Source organism: Phyllostomus discolor, chromosome 5, assembly GCF_004126475.2.
Source record: "Phyllostomus discolor isolate MPI-MPIP mPhyDis1 chromosome 5, mPhyDis1.pri.v3, whole genome shotgun sequence".
NCBI lineage: Eukaryota > Metazoa > Chordata > Mammalia > Chiroptera > Phyllostomidae > Phyllostomus > Phyllostomus discolor.
The window spans coordinates 10720798-10740949 of NC_040907.2; the positions used below are offsets into that span (position 1 = coordinate 10720798).

Sequence of the window (20152 nt, forward strand, 5' to 3'; positions counted from 1 at the left end):
CCTTGGGCATATCAGTTACTCCCTCTGTGCCTCGGTTTCCTCGGCTGAAAGAAGATGATAGCAGTACGTAATATAGTGTCGGTACGTAATAGCATCCACGGGGTTGTTAGGGGATTGAACGAGCTGATGCACGTAAAGCATTGGAACTGTGCCCAGAGCACTCCAAGTACCGTGTTGGTGTTTATTATTATTATCCAACAACAGGCAGGGAACTCCAGTATGAGCCCAGCAAAGTTCCCGGTACTGGGTGTGCAGGTGGACAGACTGGCTCGTTCAGCTAACCTGGAAGGACAGAGCTCACCCTTTGTTCCACTTGGCAGAACTGATGACAACCCTCTGTACCGCCCCCTTCTCTGTGACCTCAGGTAGGTCACAGAACCTCACTGAACCTCAGGTTTCCCATGTACACAGTCCCCGCCCTTCCGGGGGTTGGTGAAGAGTGGAGACGGAATGAATGTGTAGAGGTCTTGGAAACAGGGTGCTCTCAGTAAATGGTGGTTAGGATTTTTTTAAAATTTTTTTTTGGGACCAGCATTCACCCCTCTACTCCCAGGTCTATTATTAGGGAAAGAACTTTCCCACCCTTTCCATACTATGATGTGACTCCTCACCACCGTCCTGGGGGTGGGTATTATGTTACTTGATTTTACAGATTAGAAGACATAGCACAGAGAAGTTAAGGAACACGCCCAAGGTCACAGCGCTCACAGGTGGCAGAGCTGAGAGTTGACCCTCAGTCTGTCGGATGCCACCACCTGTGCACTTGGCCACTAAGCCATACACTTCCCCATCAGAGCCACAGCTTGGCTCCGAGAATCAGCACCACCACCAGCTCCAGGAGACCTGGGAGCCAGGACAATGCTTCCCACATCCAAAACTCAAGTGAGAAAAGTGAATTCTTGGTGCGGGGTTTTGAGTGTTGCTGCGGGCAGACCCCACCCACTTCCTCTCTGTGGTGTGGGAGCCCTGATGGACTTTATTTCTGGGACCTCCTGGTCCTCTCCCTCGCCCAGTCTCTGGGCGTCCATCCACATCCCCTACCCAGGCCCCTCAAAAAACAGGAGAGGAGCACCCAGTGATCGGAAGACATGCAAACACCACAATCACAGTGACGGGAATGAAAACCCAGCCTGCCCTCAGTGTAACCCGCGGGTTATCTCACTGAATCCTCTCCGTGGTCTCTGGGGAAGGCCCTGCCACCATCTCAGATTTTTTAAATATATTTTATTGATTATGCCATTACAGTTGTCCCATTTCCCTCCTTCACTCCCCTCCACCCTGCACACCCCTCCCACCCACATTCCCCCCCTTTAGTTCATGTCCCTGTGTCATAAGTTCTTTAGCTTCTACATTTCCCATACTATTCTGCCCTCTCCCGTCTTTTTTCTACCTACCATCTATGCTACTTATTCCCTGTACCTTTTCCCCCTCCCTCCCCCTCCCACTCCCCTGTTGCTAACCCTCCGGGTGATTTCCATTTCTGTGGTTCTGTTCCTGTTCTAGTTGTTTGCTTGGATTGTTTTTGTTTTTGTTTTAGGTGTGGCTGTTAATAACTGTGAGTTTGCTGTCATTTTCCTGTACATGTTTTTTTCTTCTATTTTTTAGATAAATCCCTTCAACATTTCATATAATAACATTTCATAAGGGCTTGGTGATGATGAACTCCTTTAACTTGACATTATCTGAGAAGCACTTTATCTGCCCTTCCATTCTAAATGATAGCTTTGCTGGATAGAACAATCTTGGATGTAGGTCCTTGCCTTTCATAACTTGCAATACTTCTTTCCAGCCCCTTCTTGCCTGCAAGATCTCTTTTGAGAAATCAGCTGACAGTCTGATGGGAACTCCTTTGTAGGTTTATTGTCTCCTTATCTCTTGCTGCTTCTAGGATTCTCTCCTTAATTTTAATCTTGGATAATGCAATTATGATGTGCCTTGGAGCGTGCTTCCTTGGGTCTAACTTCTTTGGGACTCTCTGAGCTTCCTGGACTTCCTGGAAGTCTATTTCCTTTGCCAGACTCAGGAAGTTCTCCTTTATTATGTGTTCCAATAAGTTTTCCACCTGTTGCTCTTCCTCTTTTCTTCCTGGTACCCCTATAATTCAGATGTTGGAACATTTAAAGATGCCCTGGAGGTTCCTAAGCTTCTCCTCATTTTTTTGAATTTTTGTTTCTTCATTCTTTTCTGATTATACATTCTTCCTTCCTTCTGGTCCACTCCATTGATTTGAGTCCTAGTTTCCTTCCCATCACTATCGTTTTCCCTGTACATTTTCCTTTACTTCACTTAGTGTAGCCTTTATTTTTTCATCTAATTTGCTACCAAATTCAACCATTTCTGTGAGCATCCTGATCACCAGTGTTTTGAACTGTGCATCCGACAGGTTGGCTATCTCTTCGTCGCTTAGTTGTATTTTTTCTGGAGCTTTGATCTGTTCTTCCGTTTGAACCATTTTTTTTTTGTCTCAGCACGCCTGTTATGTATGAGGGGTGGAGCCTTAGGGCAGGGCAGGGTAATCCACGTGGCTGGGTTGTGACATTGTATGTGGGGAAGGGGTCTGAGAGGGCACTTGCTCCACTCTCTGTCAGATTTCAGTCCCTCCTGCTGCTTCCCCCAGGTGAACTGGGCCCGTCTGGTGCTGATTCCCATGTGGGTGGGCTTGTGCATGCTCTAGGACCCCGTGGGTCTCTCCAACGAGCTGTCCTGTGAGACTGGGAATCTCTCCCGGCACCTCAACTCCCATAGGTGTTTGCAACCGGTGTTTCGAGGCTTTATTTCCCGGTGCTGGGACGCTGGGTTGTGCAGTCCGTCCTGCTCCCCAGTTTCACCTGATTTATCTTCATGTGGATGTGGTACTGCCTGGTCCACCACCCGCTGCCTTGCTGCAGGTCCTTTCTGCCCGGCAGCCCAACTCCACCCCTCCTACCGGTCTGGATGAGTGTGTCTTCTTTAACTCCTTGGTTGTCAGACTTCCCTACGGTTCAATTTTCTGTCAGTTCTGGGGTTTTTGTTTTTAAATTGTTGTCCTTCTTTTGGTTGTGCAAGGAGGCACACGTGTGTCCTCCTATGCCTCCATCTTGGCCGGAAGTCACCATCTCAGATTTTAAGGCGGGAAAACAGAGCACAGGGTGGTAACTTGCTCAAGGTGATGCAGCTGGTCAGCGGAGGAGTCAGGATTCAAGGCCCGGCTCCCGAGTCCATGCCCTTGACCCCTCCACCTGTGGCATTTGTAGTCTCCACGCAGGCCCTCGTAGCGAGTCTGGAGAATGCATGGGGCATGGTGACCCGTCCCATGAAAGACCTGCCTCAGAGCCAGAGGGCGGGCACGTTGACTCCAGACGGCGCTTCCCAAAGTAGGACCGCCAGCTGTCGGCACTTCCCTGGGCCCGTGTAACCGCGAAATGACTCTGCCGTGGCTGCGAGCGAGAGCCCCTGGCCCTTGCTCCTGAGCTCACGGGTGGGTGGACAGTCGCTCCTTCCCCTTCTCACCTTCCCGACACGGCCGCCTCCCCTCCTTCTGTCAGCAATTAGCAGAAGGAACCAACGGTGGAGGACGTGGCTGCCAGTGAGTGTGCATGAAAACGCACCAGCCTGCCAAGCCAGGCTCGCTTCTGCCGCCTTGTCTCCATGGATAAGGGCGTGTGCACGTGTGCACATGTGCGCATGTCTGTGTTTGCGTGTGCGTCTGTTTGGTCAAGCAGCACTGGTTTTGTTTGGGGCTTGGTGGGAATCCAAGATGCTCCGTCTGAGAGCTGGAACCCAGTGGGGCTGGGGGTGGGGACGGACCCGTACAGGTGGTTGCCGCCCCACCTCTTCCGTGGAAGGATGAGCTCTGAGCACTGATGGTCCCCGCCCCGCCCTTCTGGTACTCACTCGGTTTCTCGCGTGAGCCCTTCCTCTCGTGGGCTCTCACTCACAGACCAGGGGCCTAGCGGGTAAAGCTTGCCAGTAAACAAGTTCTGTATAATGGACATTGAACTTTATTTAGAAAGTTTTCAATTAAATTAATGGCAAATTTTTGAAAATCAGGAGGTTTTACACACACCTTTATTTTTTACTTTTCTTTAAAAAGCTGAAGATGCGGCTCTTTTACTGGTTATTTCCAAGTTATAGCAATCAACTGCCATTAGTAGTGGCTGGATTCAAACCAGGGAACTACCTCTCCATTCCCCACAGCCCACGCCACTCTCTCTTGTCTGAAGTTATATCAGTCAGAATTAGTTTGGGCTATGCGCAACAAAAAATCCAAATAAATATGTCTTAAACTAGGTAAAAGTTTATTCTCCTTTCTCCAGGTAGCAGGTAGGGTATTCTTTGGTGTCAGGGACTCAGGCTCCTTCTCTCTTGACATCTACTATTCATGGCCTCCATTCTCAAGTTTACCTCAAAGTCTCATAAGGCTGCTGCAGCTCCAGCCATTAGGACTACATCCATTGGGGGGTGGGGTGGAGAAAGGAGGGGAACAGGAAGGACTCAGCTCCTCCCTTGAAGATCCTTCAGGAAGTTGTACTGAATACCTTTACTTACATCCCATTGGCCAGAACGTAGTCACATGGCAGTCTCCACCGCAAGGATGGCTGGGAAATGTAGTCTTCATTTCAGGCAGCCATGTGTCCAGCTGTCAGGCATTCTATTAGTATGAAAAGAGAATAGCTATTGAATTATTTAACTTCTTTACACAGACCATAAGCCCACGAAGAGGGGACCTTGTCTTTGACTTTGTCTCAGAGCTTCTGTTACTTCATTGGTAATTCATACACTGTTGTTCGTCTTATCAAGTTCCGAGGAATTCACAAGGAGATGATGGATGTCAACATGCCTAGCCAAGTGTGTGGCACTTAACGTCAGTTCAATGATTGTCAGTCTGTTCCATTTTCCCCGCAGATGTCCTCACGGCTCACTCCCTTCCTGTGGTCTTTGCCTAATGTCCGCATCCCCTGACCCCCCTGCAGTTTAAATGTACACCCCCCCCACCTCCACTCCCAGCACTCTCTTTCCCTGCCCTGTCTTTATTTTTAAAAGCTTGCCTTGTGTACTAGACCATCAGCTCCAGGAGGACAGTGATTTTCGTCTGCCGTGTTCAGAGCTGTGTCCCCAGCACCCAGGACAGGCTCTGACACATAGGAGATCCTCAGTAAAAGTACAGTGAGTGAATGAATGAATGAATGAATGAACAGACGGACAAACAGGTATTTCATGAACGTCTTCCACACGCTAGGCACTGTGCTGGGTACGAGAGATGGAGTGGAGAATGAGACTCCTTCCAGGTTCCGCGTCCCCGTGGCAAGGAGCCCAAAGCCGAACACACTAAGATAAATACCTATTACCTTGGATGGGATCTCAGCGCCAGCAAGAGTCCAGGCATTTTAATTTTGTTTTGACAGAGAGGCTGATGGGAGAGGCTGGCTGGCTCCTCTGTCTGCCATCTGCCCGTGGTCCCTGGCGCCCTGGCCTGACCTTCCCTGCTCTCGGCCCGTCGTAGCTCGGGACAGTAAAACATAATTGGCCTGCCCTACTTTTAAAGGGAACCCAGATTGAAGGATTGGCTTTTTTGGTGGGCTGACCTGTTTAAGAGCCTTTAAGAGGGAGCTGGGAGTTTCAATTTTCCACTGCCAGAGCAAGGCTGTTTTTAGCTCAGCTTTGATGAAACAGCAGGAATCAGGTTCGGCCACGGGTCACCCATCAGCCGACCTGGTTGGGGAAGGCCTCCAGCTGCTGGCTCCTTGGGAATGTCGAGGCTTGCTCTACTCAGCTGGGGTAATTGGTCCTGCTCGGAAGCAGGCTGAGGTCACTCTGAAGGGGGGGGCGAGCTCTGGGCCATTCTCAGATGTTTCACCCTCTTGATGGACTCCTGGCGCCCGGCAGCTCTGAGCTCCTGCCCCAGCTCTTCCAGGCATTGGCTGCATGACCCCATCCAAATTGCTTGGCCTCTCCGGGCCTCAGTTTCCTAATCTGTTCCACGAGGTTTGTCATTCTGATCTCGCTGGGTGGTTGTAGGCACTAAGTGATAGGATGCCAGCTCAGACTTTGAGGATATTGCCCAGATTCTCTCTCTGCACGAAGCTGGCTGACAGCCACACCTGAGGGCCAGGCCGGCTCCGGCAGAGCGGGCTTCTCCAAAATGGAATGCTCTGGCGTGCCGCCTGCTTTTCTAAGGGTCCAGAAGCATCTCTTCAAGCCCCCGTTCTGATCCTCATGTCACATTGTGATGGAAGGGGTTAGCCCCTGGACTGCTCTGGTCTCATCTGAGAGGGATCCTGGTGATGGACTCTTGCCAGAGTTTGCTTCTGGGAAAAATGTGGTCCCTGCAGTTGAAGAAGTCTGCTCTTGGTCACCAGAAGGCACAGCCCAGCTGGGCGCCCAGGGCCCCGCGTCACTTCAGCGGCCAGGAGGCCCAGAGCGCCCGCTCATGCCGTCTCCCCTCTACCGCACTTCCCAGTCTGCGGGCCTTTGTGTCCACCCTGCCCCTGCCTGGTGACCTTGCAGAGGCCTGGGCCACATTCAAGGGCAACGACTCTGGAGCCTGGCTGCCGTTGCAAACCCCAGCTCTGACATCCTCCAGCGGACTGACTGTCAACAAGCTCCAAACCATGTCCCAGCCTCAGTTTCCTCATCTGTGAAGTTGGGATGACGATACTAATACCTACCTTGCAAGACTGTTGTGAAGATTGAGCTTTACAGTTGGGGAAACTGAGGCACTGGTACTAAATATCTTGTCCCTGGTCAATCAAACATAGTTTTAGCTGAGAGTGTCTGGTACGTAGGAAGCTCGATGATGATGATGATGATTACTAGTATTGTTTCAGATGGCTTTGTGAGGGTTGAAAGAGATCAGTGTTCAAAGTGACTCACGCAGGGTCTTGTACATAGTAGGTGTCCAGTGAACCACTGATTGGCAGAGATGAAGGAAGTATGCTCCGTCCCCTAGAATCTCGTGGTCCAGTGGCCTGATCTGGCCTTGCGCACAGCAAGGGCACAATAGGGGGACGAGATCAGAGTGATCGCTGATGCCGGGATTTGCAGAAGCGCTGGGGGGCCTCCTTCCCCACCTTCCCTCTCCTGCTGGAGGCAGGCTGGGTTCCCAGGGGCTGGGGGTCTTCCTGACGCCACCCCTCACCCACTGCCAAGTGGAGAGGCAAAGACAGAGAGATTCCTGTTAGAAAGCAAAGCACCCGCCGGGCCCAAAAGGAGGCGGCTGGCAGAGCCACGTGCCCTCAGCCTTTCTGCCTCGCTCCTAGCTGGCTCACTGCCAGGCTCCCTGGTCCGAGTCCCCTGTCGCCTGCTGCCTGGTTTCTAGTTCCCCACCAGCCAGTGACTCCTCCCACGGCGCACGCACCCCGGCCCCTGGGCTTGCTGGGCCTGGGATGTCCTGTGGTGGAGGCGAGGAGGGTTAGTCCCGAACCCTCGGCCCCTCCTGCCCTCGCCCACCTCCCGGCCCAGACCCTGAGTGGAGCAGACTGGCCATGAAGGGCTAAATGGATCAATCAGGATGTGGAAGAGAAAGTGGTTTCCATGGCAGCAGCAAGAGACTGGAGAAGAGAGGCCTGGGGAGGAAGGGGAGGAGAGGAGAGGAAGGGGTCAGAGGGGAGGGATGGGGAGGGGGCGGCAGGGAGCCCGTGAGCCAGGGGAATGGGGTCAGCAGAGAGGGATGGAGGATGGGGCGGGATAGGATGGGATGGATTTGGGGCCTGAGGCTCAGGGTGACAGCCCAACGGGGTGGAAAGGGCCAAGATGGGTGGCTGGCTGACCCCCATCTTCCCCTAACCAGGCTTTAAGGAGGCCAGTGTGGCAGGGGCCGGTGACCCCCAATCTGTCACCCTCCAGGGGCCAGTTACTAACTCCCTGGGCTTGGGCGATCTAGGGACCCTGGGCTAAGCTGTGTGTGTTTCCCCGTTGCGAATTCATCTCTGGAAGATAAAAATCTGATTTCTGAGAGGCGTGCTCCTCCATGGGAAACAGGTCACCCCAAGTTTGCCCACCATGACCACCATCTCTGAAGCTCCCCTCTGGGCAGGAGGGAGGGGGCATTCCGCAGTGACCTCGCTGAGCCTCAGAACCTTTAAGGCTCCCTACAGCCGCCATGCAGAAGCCGGGGTCCAGAGAGGCAGGCAGCCTGCCTGAGATCTCACAGTCCTTGGAGGCTGAGCTGGGTTTGGATGAGTCCACGCACCTTCAAGTTCAGTAGGGAGGGCCCCCTCTCTGAGTGAAAAGTCAGACTGTGGGAGAGTGCAGCTTGGGGGGACTGGGGGAGGCAAGCCCCCTCCTTTAGAAAGGTAACAGAGGGACAGCATGGGGCTCGCCTGGGTCCTCACCATCTGCCGCCTGCGTAGTGAGGGGCTGGTCAGAGAGCTGCAATTATTGGGTGCCAATCATAGCACCTTATGCCCAGAGCTGGCATTGAGAGTCTGGCCAGGACAGGGTCCGAGGTGCGTCTGAGACCCCCTGGACAGGGGAGGGGAAGGGAAAGGCAGGGGAGCTGGGGCGGGGCAGGAAGGCTGCTGGCCTGTGCTGGACCTTCTCCCCAGCTTTGCCACCCTTCTCCGCTAGCCCTCCCTGCCGGCCCTGAATTTGATTGGAAGCCACAGACAGATGTTTCGCATCCACTGAGCAGTTTTATGATGAAAACCGTTTTCAGGTTGAAAGGGAGCTAAACATCACACTAATGGCTTTTTAAAGCCCCAGCAAAAAAAGAGTTCAGGCAGTTTCTGGGGAAAAAAAAAAGAAAGAAAGAAAGAAAGAAAGGAAACACACCAAAAAGAAGGTAATACAATTCTTAGGCCTGAGGGAGGGCCGCTTAGATAAGGGGGCTGCCCAGGCCCGCTGCCCAGGGCTCCCCCTCCTTCCCTCCCTGGGCCCCTGCCCCCAGTTCCACACCACCTGCTGCCTCTAGCTGGTGCTGCCAGAGCTCCCTGGTGAGAGGTGCCACGTTGAGATGGGCTGCACCTTGGCCGGCTCCCCAGCCGGGGGAACAGCTGGAAGATGGTGGGGCCCAGCTGTGGGTGCAGGCCCGTGGAGCGCTTCTGGCGAGTCCCTCTGCTTGGCAGGGGAGACTCTGGACCCGAACTCTGTAGCTCTGTGTTGGGAAAAGGGCACCAGACATTGCTGGTTTGTTGGGCCCCCAAGTCATCGAGACTTCCAGCTCACAGAAACCGCAGCTGCAGTTCAGTGAGCACCTACTATGTGCCCCACCCCGACCCTGCCCTCCAGCTTCTGAAAGAGATGACGCAAGCGGTGTGTAACACCAGCACCTGTCCTCAAACTCCCCTGCAGGGGGCTGTCCTCCGCGCATCTCCCCAGAGCTCTCGCTGGGTCACCTGGCGCAGGTGGCCCAGCCTCTTTATCCGTGACCGGCTGCTGACTGCCGCCTGGCCCGGCCTGTGGCCAGTCACTCCTCCCTCCTTGGTGTTCATGTGAGGTGACCAGCCACCCTGACTTGCCTGGAGCTGCAGGGTCTCTAACCCATGACACTTTCAGTGCCCAAAGCAGGAAAGTCCTGGGTAAGCCAGGTGAGGCCGGGGATTGACATGAACGCATTGGCCTGCTCTACAACCATCCTGTGCCCATGGGGCTGTGCCTTAGCTCAGGGAGGGAGGTCTCCTTTCTCCACCAGCATCTCTGCCTGGGACGGTCCCCGTGGCTCCACACCTCCCCAGGGGAAAGGCCTCCCCAGTCTGCTCCTGCGAAGGGCTCGCTGGAGGAGAGGGACTGGCCATAAGGAGGCACGGGACTCATTCCTGGGTTTCAGACTCTTCTGCCCCTGTCCCACTGGGGTTGAGACAGGCAGCTTCCTCAGGAGCGTATTGATGAGGGACAGCTGGGGTCTTACCTTTTCAGGTGACTTTAGCCAAGTTCACACCAAACAGAATGAGACCATGTGCCCGCCCTTGATCTAGGTCTAGGGTCTGGGTCCCCTTCCTGGGGTGCGGGAGCGCAGACCCACCTCCAGAGGCCAGGAAAGACTGAGAATGCGTCACCTGTTTCAGAAGCTGGGGGGCAGGGAGCAGGTGCAGGCCGGGTCCCGGAGGGCAGGTTCGGCACTGAGTCGGGGCAGCGTGAGGAGGAGGGAAGCCGCGGTTTGCGTGCGGCCGGCTGGGTGGCAGCCCCTGGTGGTTCAAAAGACTCCTTCAAAGCTGCAAAATCTATTTGTAAATAATTTCCATCCCACCGTTCTCACCAGGGACATAGCACGTGTCAACGCCCTCCAAGCTCTAGGTGCTGGGTTTGGGATTTGGTGACGTGCGTGGGAAGGGACCACCCTGTGTCTGGTGCGGGGGAGGAGGCTAGACAGACGGATGGACCCACGGGGAAGGGAGAAGGGCTGAAGACCAGACACCCAAGGGATTCCGAAGCGCATGGAGGTTGAGTCACGCTACCCAGCCCCTCCCAGGGCCCCCCGCTAGCGGACACCAGCCCAAGACAAGGCTAGGTCTAGACAAGGCCCCTTCTTGCCTGTCCCCACCCGCTTCCCCAGATCTGCCAGCTATCACAAGTGCTGTGCCCAGTACCTGGTCCATTCCTGTCACTGGAAGCTTCATGCGGCCACGCAGGGACTACGAAGGGAGAAAAGACAGTGAGGGCAGCTGGGGGGTGGGGCAGAGCGAGGCCGGCTCCCAGCCAGGCTGTGCCAGCTGCATTAGGTGTGAGGAGGAGGGGCGGGAACCTCAACACCCACCCACCCCCTTTACCCAGAGGGCAGGAACCCCTTTCCAAGTGTCTTATTAGCAAACATTCCGACAGCACCCATGGCTACTTGATGGCCTTTTTTATTAGCTTTGCCTGCGGCCCCAGCATCCAGGGGCGTGACCCTGAACTTGGAGAGTGAGCAGGTGTTTGAGGGCGGGAGCCGCAAGGTCCAGGCCTCAGGAGGTGTGCAGCCAATCAGGGAAGCATGGCGGATGCTCACAGAGTGAAACTTCATTACTTCCCACTTGAGCTCTCTCCAGCAGGGCCGAGGGAGAGCGGAGCTGAGCGGAGCTGAGCGGAGCTGAGCAGGCATCGGGCTAATAAGATTGCAGGGGGTGTGTGTTAACCTACTTGCAAGAATGAACTATTTCCTGGCCCCTCCGAAGCTCCGTTTCAGTGCAAACAATGGTTGTACAAATGAAAGGCTCTCGAGTCTCTTCATTAAAGCAGCGCCTCAAAGGACCAATCGCTACCTGCATCTCCTCCATTAGCCCGGAATGAGATACTATGTATATAAATGAAGATGTTTGAATTACAAAATGCTTTTTAAATAGGGTGGATTATAAAAGTTTGGTTCCGACAAAACTTCTGATGAGATTGTTTTATATCACAAGGGATTTGAGGCCACACACACCCTTTGCTGCCTCCCTCCCTCCCTCCCTCCCTCCCTCCCTGTATCCTTTCTGGGTCAGGGCCAGATCTGGGAAGGGTTTGACTCTCTGGGGGTGGAAGGCACGGGAAGGGAAAGTTTGAAACTGGAAAAGGACAGGCCAGATCCTCACTGTGACAAGGTCGCGCTGGCAGCAAGATGGGGAGGGGACAGGCTGCAGGGACGCAGGGGAAATGAGAAAAAAAAGTGGAAAGATTTCCCCAGCGGAGCAGGGGCAGTGGAGTGGGGGGCAGGAGATGCGACCTTTCCCACAGCCTCCCTTCACCTGAGGGAGGATCAGAGAAAACAGGGTCTAACCCCTCCCCTCAAGTGTCATGCACACTCTTGTCCTGGAGAAATCCCCTAGCCCCCCCCCCCCCGTGCCCCCCTCTCCGCCAGCCTCTTTATCCCACAGCACTTGCCCTTGGGACTTGAAGCTCACTGCCAGAGGCAGGCAGGGAGTTATGGAGTGGGAATGGGGTGTGCCTGTGGGTGGGTGGGTGAGTGGCCACGTGGGGCGAGATGCTTCTGAAGGAACGCACCTCCAGCCGCGTGTGAAAAGGCAGAAACTGACAAAAGGCTGTCACACAGTCGCCTTAGCAACAGTTGGACCGTGCCTTACCAAGTTAAACCTGCGCCCAGCCAGCCCGCTCCTCGGTGCACACCCAAGGCTAAGGAAAGCGCGTGTCCCCACGAGGGACACACATGTGCACATACGTGCTCATAGCGCTTTCGTGGGTGATCGATCCCTCAAACGCATGCCCATTGGCAGGCGGCTGATGGACAGGGGTGGGTAGGCGCCTGCGCGCCAGGGGATGCCACTCAGGACACGAATGGATCTTAAAATAGTGACGACAAGGGAAAGAAACCAAACCAAAATAGCACCCCCACCCCATGACTCATTCCTAGGGAGCCCTAGGAAACTCAGTCTGCGGTGACAGAGAGCAGAGCGGTGGCTGCCTGGGGGGCCGGGGGGGGGGGGAAGGACAAAAGGACCCAAGGCAACTTTGGGGAGGTGACAGGTTTCTTAACGTGGTTGTGGCAACGGTTTCTACGGTGAAGACATAATGTCAAAACCCAGCAAATGTGTACACTTTACTCCCAGTTTATTGTTTGTCAATTACAGCTCAGGAAAGTTATAAACAATGTTGTTGTTTTTTTTAAAAAAAGCAAGGATCCCAGGAGACATATAGCGTAGGGGCAACCAGACCTAACCCACTGCACTGCCCCTGAGATGTGGCAGGAGGAGGTTGGTGTTTGCTACGACCTTGAACCTGAGGGCAACCGAATGAGCGTCCAGCCGAGCTCCCCTGAGCAGGAGGGAGACGGGGGCAGCCTCCACAGAAAAGGCGCTTGTGAGTGTCGCTGCTGGGAAGTATTCCCCCGTCTTCGTCCTGGCGGTCCACGCGACACCATAAACAGCGTCTGGAACAGAACAGGGACTTAATAATTTGTTTTAAAATTTAAATCAATTAACAGCACAGGGGGATGAAACTGACAAGCGCCTGCAGCGCAGTCTGTTCCAAGCGCGTTTACATCTGCTCCTCGACGCAGGCTTCCGTTCCCGGCGAGAGTCGGTGGCCACGGCATCCCATTCCCCACCCGTGCGGGAGGCGTCCCTCCAAGGTCTGCCCCGGGTCCTCCCAGCCCCTGCTCCGTGCCCACGTCCTCCTCGATCTCAGTTCCGCGAGAACCTAGGACTCTTTCCGGTGCAAAGACAGAGCCAGGAAAGGAAGGACCAGCCGAGGCCCTTAGGTCATGTCAGGTGGGGAGAGCGTGAACGCGACTCGCCCGGCAAACTCCAGTCCTCGGCGTGGAGGGGCCGCCGGAAGCCGGCAGACGGGAACCGGCGAACATAAAAGACCATCCTGTTTCTCCCGGCAGGGAGGAAGCAGATGGCTCTCATTACCTGGAGGGGTGGCGGGGCTCAGAATAGAAATTCGCTCAGAGGCAATGCAGGCAAATTCCGGAACCCGAGAGCGCGAATGAATTGGCTGGTGCGGGGAGACGGGAGGGGCGGTGTGGGAGATGCGTCCCAAGGATGCCCACCTGCTCGCGCTGTGCCCTCGGCCTGGCCACCTCTCTTCCGGGCGCCTCAGTGCTCTCACCTATACCGCAGGCATAATGACACCGTTATTGCTGCACAATACACGTTAGAACATGTGTATAGGGCAGTGCATGCGAGAGCATGCTTTGTACACTGTGTTGCAGCACAGGGTGGTGTCGAGGATCCCATGAGACAGGGTGACATGCCCAGTTCAAGGTCTGTCACTGTGGATCTCTGTGAACGCCAGCATTCCCCCAAAGGCCATAACCCCACGAGGTGGGTATTGTGCTGCCCACTCATCACATGGAGAAACCGAAGGACCCCCTAGTCCGGGGGTCACTGAGACACTGACCGTTGCTCTGTAACTTGAAGACTGTGCTGGGGGGTGGGGGGAATGCCACATTCCCAGGAAAAGAGAATATTTCCTGCAAACGTGTTGGGTCAAAAAAGGCACTTGGCTGAAGGCACTTGGCAGGGTCCCCTCCAAGGGATCCCGATGGGACAGTCGGTGACATCCGGGTGAAGTCTGGGGCTGACAGAAGAGGGACGTATCAGGCTGGTCCCTCAGTCTGACGGCTGTGCTGGGGCCATGTGAGACGCCAACAGTGGGAGAAATTGCGGGGGGGGGGCGGGGGTCAGTGTGTGGGGAGTTCTCTACTCCCTGGGCAGTTTTTCTATAAACCTAAAGTCACTCCAGAACGAGAAGTTTGTGTTTTAAAAGGAACTCGGCACACGGGAGGAGTGGAGAGAACACCGCTGTCGCCCGGCGGAGGGGACAGCTGAGACGTGGCTGGAGATGTGGCAGGACCCACTGCACCGGCCCTTGGTGGCCAAGACAAGGGTCCTGCTCTTCATCACACGAGCAGGGCTTTGGGTGCGGTGGGGGGGGGGGCACCGTGAACTCCATGGGCATTGGGAAGGTCCACCTGCAGAGCAGAGCAGGGTCGGGAAACAGCCACCGTCTGCCCCCACATCCCCGGTGGAGAAGCAGGTGGCAGTGGACGTGGAGGGAAGGGGGTTGTTCGGGATGTATTTAGGAGGTGGAACACCCAGGATGTGGTCTCGGACTGTATATGGGGAATCCAGAAACGGGAGATGCCACGAGTCATGCCCAGGAGTGTGACTTGGACCACAGTGGGGGGCAGGGCCGTTGTGGAGCCAGGGAAACCAGGAGGGGCAGCACCTGAGGCCACAGAAATAGTCCTCAGTGAGAGGCTGCCTTCGTCACACAGCCCCGGTCCAGGTGTCCCCTGAGCTGTCTTCCCTGCCATCTGTGTTGTGTCACTAATCCGTGTCACCCAAACATACCGCTTATGTTCCTGTCACCTGAGCGTGTCATCAGTGAAGCGCTATCGCCAAAAACACACCTGCATCCATCATCTCCGCGCGACTACCTGAACATCGCCACCTGGGTGTCAGCCATGTCATTGTTATCTTGTGACATCATCTGGGCAGCTCCCAGCCACACCGCTTCTTTGCAGAACCGGCACCTGAGCGTGTCATTGCACACCGCCACCTGCACAAGTCACAGAGGCAGGTAGCAGCCTCTGTAGCTGATACCTGTGAGTGTCACCCCAACATGTCACTTTAGGTGACTGTCCCTGCCAACGGAGCCCAGTCCAGAGGCTATTTTTTTTTTAGTCTAGTGAGTTACAAACAAAGAAAACACTTCCCGGAGGGGAGACAGTCCCTGCTGCTCCCCCTTGTCACTGTGCTCTCCCGAGAGCTGGGGGGGGAGAGGGGGGCGGCATCTTCCCCCCCCCCCAAGTGTCCCTAATGAGAAGCTCCCGGTTCTCTCAAGTCTTTCGTGGCAGTCGGTAGACCAGATGTCAACCTCTGCATATTCTATGTAAATGAAGGTATTTATTTATGCTAATGTGTGCTGGGTGGTGGGCGGGAAGGGGGAGCTTCAGAGGGGCCGGCTCCGCTCAGCTCAGGGAGACCACGGGATGGAGGGAGATGCAGGCTGGGGGCCCAGGTGCGGGGTGGTGAGGGGAGGGGGTGGCGGCCAGTGAATCACGAGGAAATGGAGCCGGAAGACAACAATGGGTGGGCGCAGCTGAAACAAGAGAGGAAAGGCGTAAATCTGAGGTTCGATGGCTCAGCAGAAACAGATGGGGAAGGGAGGCTTAGCGGCTCGGGGTGGAAAATGTGTCCACGAGCGGGGGAAGTGAAGACTCGGACTCCAGGAACCCCCCTTCTCGTGGCGGCGGGGCTGGGACACGCAGGCAGGGCCAGAGCCCCTAACGACTGCCCCTCCCTTCCCCAGCGGGGTCTCTCTGACGTGTCTGTGGGCCAGTTCGGTGGGTGGGCCACCGTGCTTCTTCCCCCAGTTTTCCGCTGCAGTGCAGGGCCCTCTAATACCCAAACACGGTGACCGCACTTCTAAGTCGTGGCCAGAACAGGCTCCCCTGGGTGCACGGTTAGACCCAGGCAGGGCTGGGGTTTGCCGGAGGACATGCAGGTTTCCCGACACAGCAGCCACGCGGCCTCCGCCAGTGCAGGTCAGGCTCTCGGGGCAGCACAGGCTGAAGGAAAGACGGGGGACAGCGCCTCCTCCCTTCGATGACACCTGTGTGCCAGCACAGGCTTGCAGTGACATCATCTCTAAGTCCTGGGAAGGACTGACCCCATACTTTGGAGAAGAAACCGGAGGCCCAGAAAGAGACGGCATGACTTGCACAAGGTCACGCGGTGGACCAACAGCAGGGGCGGGACTTGAACTTGGCTCTCTGACCCCACGGCAGGGGGCGAGAAAGAGCTGTCCTGTCTGTGTTTTCTGTGGGGAGAGAGGACAACATATCAACTCATTGTTCGCATGGTCTGACCTGCAGACCCTGTAGAAAGATCTAGAACATGGATCGTCCAACTACAGCTTGTGAGCCAGATCCAGCCTGTTTTTAACAGTCCGTGAACCGTGAATGTGTATTTTACATTTTCTTTTTAATGTTGGGGGAAAAAAAACAAACCCGGAAGATTTCATAATGCATGAACATATTTGAAATTCAAATTTCAATGGTTATGAATAAAGTTTTATTGGAACACGGTCATGCTGCTTTGCTAACGCACTGTCTGTGGCTGCTTTTCCTGTGCCCAGAGTTCCATAGTTGTGACAGAGACTATAAAAACAGCAGCACCGAACCATTCACCCTCCGGACTTTTAGAGGAAGTATCCAGAGGAGGGTTCTGGGGAGGGGTCTCTCCCATCCTCCTGGTCACCTCCTCCCAGAAGCCTTCCTGCCTACCTCAGGCAGAACCAGCCACTCCCACCTCGTGCCCGGATCAGCTCCCTCTTTCCCACGTGATTTGAAAAGACGATCAGCGTTCCTGCCTCCCTGTCCACCGGGACAGCAGCTCCTTGGGGATGAGGATTTCCCTGTGTTTCTTCTCAGGTCCCCGGGGCTGGGTGTACAGTGGTAGTAAGGCAGCATTCAGATTCCCGTCCTGGCTCTTATTGGCCATAGCGGGTGGCAGGGGGTGACCATTTTGCTCCCTTTGGAGCCTAGGTTCCGTGTTTATGTGGTGGGAATAATGACCCGTACACGGAGGGGGCGTGCTAGGGAGCAGGGAGCCCGGCACACAGTCGGTGCCGTGTGCACGTTGCTCCTCCTCTCAGCCCAGGACCTGGGCACGTTGGTCGAGGGAGAGGGAGGCTGAACCGAGGTCTTTGGAGTGGCGCCTTCCAGCCTCGGACCGTGGGGCCCTCACCCTGCTCCTCTGCCTCCCGCAGGCTGCCCGAGGTCCGCGTCTCGGACAATGGTCCCTACGAGTGCCACGTGGGCATCTACGACCGTGCCACGAGGGAGAAGGTGGTCCTGGCTTCGGGCAACATCTTCCTCAACGTCATGGGTGAGTGCCGGGCCCCGGCCGGCGTCCCTGGGGCCGTGAGGAGCTGTGTGTACGCATGCGCACGGAGGGGCTGTCCCGGGCACCAGCCGCCAAGAGGCCCGTGGTGTTGGCATGGGCCTTCTTCTCTCCCACCCTTGCCCTTGAGGTGCGACCAAAGTGTCCTTGCCACCGAGGATTTCCTCACTGGCCCCTTATCCTACCGGCACGGGGACCCTGACCTCATGAAGACAGAGCCCCGCCTCATCCTTGGGTCCTCATGGGCCAGGCACTTTGTAGGGGCTCAGACGGGTCGATGGGAGCCAACGAGGGTGAGGGAGGCATCAGGGCTTCCCAGGGGGCAGTGGGCGGTCGCGGTCTCTGGGCCTCAGCTCTCCCTTCTGTAAGACGGGGCTGGGACGCAGGCCCGAGGGACTGTTCACGGACCACGCAGCTCCGGGCTCGGTGACCCAGTGGGGACCCAGACAGGCAGCTCCAGGGCACCGTGCGAGCAGCTGTGTGGGCGCCTTTCCCTTTCCCAAGCGGGAGCTGAGAGCCACATTCATTGAAACACCCGTGGGGAAAGTGCAGTCAGGAGGGGGCGCTCCTTGGGAGTGGTGGGGGACACAATGCAGGAGCCTCATCGGTGACACGCACCTGCTGCAGACAGGTGATTCTGACCCGGCGGCGTGCCCCCTCCCCGAACCTCCCAGGGCCGTTGCTGAGACGTGGGGCGTTAAGTGCTGAGGGGGAAAGCACGCTGGCCTGGGTGTGGGGGCTCCTGGCTCCGGACGCTGCCTCTGTGCCTCCCTGTGCACATCTGCAAAACGGCTACCTGTGTCCCTGACCCCACCTCCAGTCTCCCCGTTGGCAAAATCAAGGGTCTCGCTCCCAGCAGTGTCCGAAGTCTCTTAAGCACAGATGTTCTTGCCAGGAACACGCTCGGTTCTGCCTCCGGAACCCCAGGGACTTGGCCTCAACTCCGGGCTCCAGCGTTCTCTCCGAGTTCCTTAGCGCACGGCATTCATCAGGGAAACAAAGCCGCGGTACTCGGGCAATCGATGGAAGCATAAAGGCCCCGCTGAAAGCCGCTGCTTCTGGGGAAATTGAAACCCTCGGAAGGCCAGACCTCCAGGAGGACGTCCACTCCTGCAGCAGCAGCACTGGTGTGCTCTGGCTTCCTGGGGGTGGGGCCTCGGCGGGGAAGGGGCGGTTTCTGCGGGGGAACCTCCCCTCTTGCAGTCCCCTCCTTGTTGATGGGCTCATGTAAAACATGGACAGGGAGCGGTCTTGGTGCCCGGCCCTGAGCGGGTCGCACCAGGGGACAGTGCTCAGCTGGCACCCTCAAAGGGCTCCCAGTCCCAGGAGGGACATGCAAGCCGTCATATTTCATCATCCGATGTTTATTGAGCACCTACTGTGTGCCAGGTAATGGCTGCACACCTTTAACAGGACAACATGTCTGTCCTTGGGGAGCGTGCATCCAGTGTGTGAGACGAGCATAAAACGCACCCAAGGGTGAATTAGTGAGATGGTTGTGCGTGCCAATAAATACCGGGGGACAAATCAAGCGACCGTAGGTGGGGTGGCAGCTCCTTTAGGGAGAGGACTCAGGGAAGACCCCATGGAGGCGGCCACACTCAGTGCTTTCCATGTGGCATCATTTAGCCCCCACCACCGCCGCAAGGGCAGGAACCAGTGTTAGCGCCCCCATGTTACCGGTGCCGTTCTGGAGGTGCAGGGAAAGCCAGCGGCCTGCCAGCAGCCAGGATCGCCTAATCTTCCTCTGTTATTGGGCAGCTCAGTGTTGGGACCACGCGTTCAGAGCACCGATCCAGACCTCTAAGTACTCAAAGACGTACTAATTCCGTAGATGTCTATAGTGTTACAGATATCAACATCTGTACCATACTCTTATCCGTATGCAATGCATCTCGCCCGCCCCGATTCTAATTCTCGCCTCCCGTGGCCCCGGACGCAGGACAGTGTCCCCACCCCTGCAGCACATAAGCTAAGGATGCTCAGGTCTGGGTTCAGCTGCCTCAAGCCCCTGGTTTCAGCCCCCGCACAGAGAAGTCCCGTCCGCGACTCGTGAGTCCCGGGATCTCTAAGCCAGTCTGAGGAATAAGTGTTCACAGCTTCGTGCAGCCCGGCTCCCGGGAAGGGGGCCCAGCTCTGCCCTGTTTCCGGGAGTGGTGGCAGCTGGCCTCTGCTCCCTTAGCCCTCACCCGCGGCTCTGCCCATCCTGGCACCGTGTGCACAGGAGAGGAGCCAGGATCCATCCCAGCGTCCTTTGACAATGACAGTCATGCCTCTCACCTGGCCGACGTGTGCCACTGCGAAGCACTTACCACTGAGCATTTCACCTGATCCTCACAACAGCCCCTTGGGGGCAGGAGTGCGATGACCCTCAATTCTCGGAGGAGGAGGCTGAGGCTCAGGGATGGGGGGGATTCTCTCTGGGCCCCACAGAGCTGTGGCTGGTCCTGGCCCAGAGGAGCATGGCTTCGTGGCTCCCCGAGGTCTGGAATGGTTCCCCCAGGATCCAGCAGCCACGTCAGCCGTGCGGCAGACAGAGGCTCAGAGAAGGAAGTGGCTTGGCCCAGGTCGGGAGGATGGAGCGAAATTATCCACAGAACAGGATGCTCAGGGCTCGGGCCAACTTCCCGTGCTTGATAGATAGTATCTCTCCCAGCATCAGCTAATGGTAACCATGCCAGCTAAAAGCCAGGCACAGTTAGAAAGGTGAAACATTGTGCCACCCTCCCCCCCACACCTCCCTGACTCTCTCCTTTAACTCTGTGTCAAGGCAGGTTTCAAAAGTTAAAATGTGTCCGTTGTTTGGGCCTGTCTGGGTCACTCCATAGGCCTTCTCTCGACACACCCACACACAGACACCCTCCCTCTTAGCAAGCAGAGGTCTTGCTAAGGAAAGCTGGGCTCTTCTT

The 20152-nt window shown here is 56.0% G+C and overlaps 1 protein-coding gene across 1 annotated transcript in view; it reads left to right on the top strand.

The window, feature by feature from the left end:
• The window catches only part of IGSF21 (immunoglobin superfamily member 21), a 229286-nt gene that overhangs the window by 176455 nt on the left and 32679 nt on the right, over window positions 1-20152 (top strand). The window contains exon 4 of the mRNA XM_028513731.2: window positions 17110-17228. Coding sequence (XP_028369532.1) covers window positions 17110-17228 — 119 coding nt within the window. The remainder of the gene's footprint in view (window positions 1-17109; window positions 17229-20152) is intronic.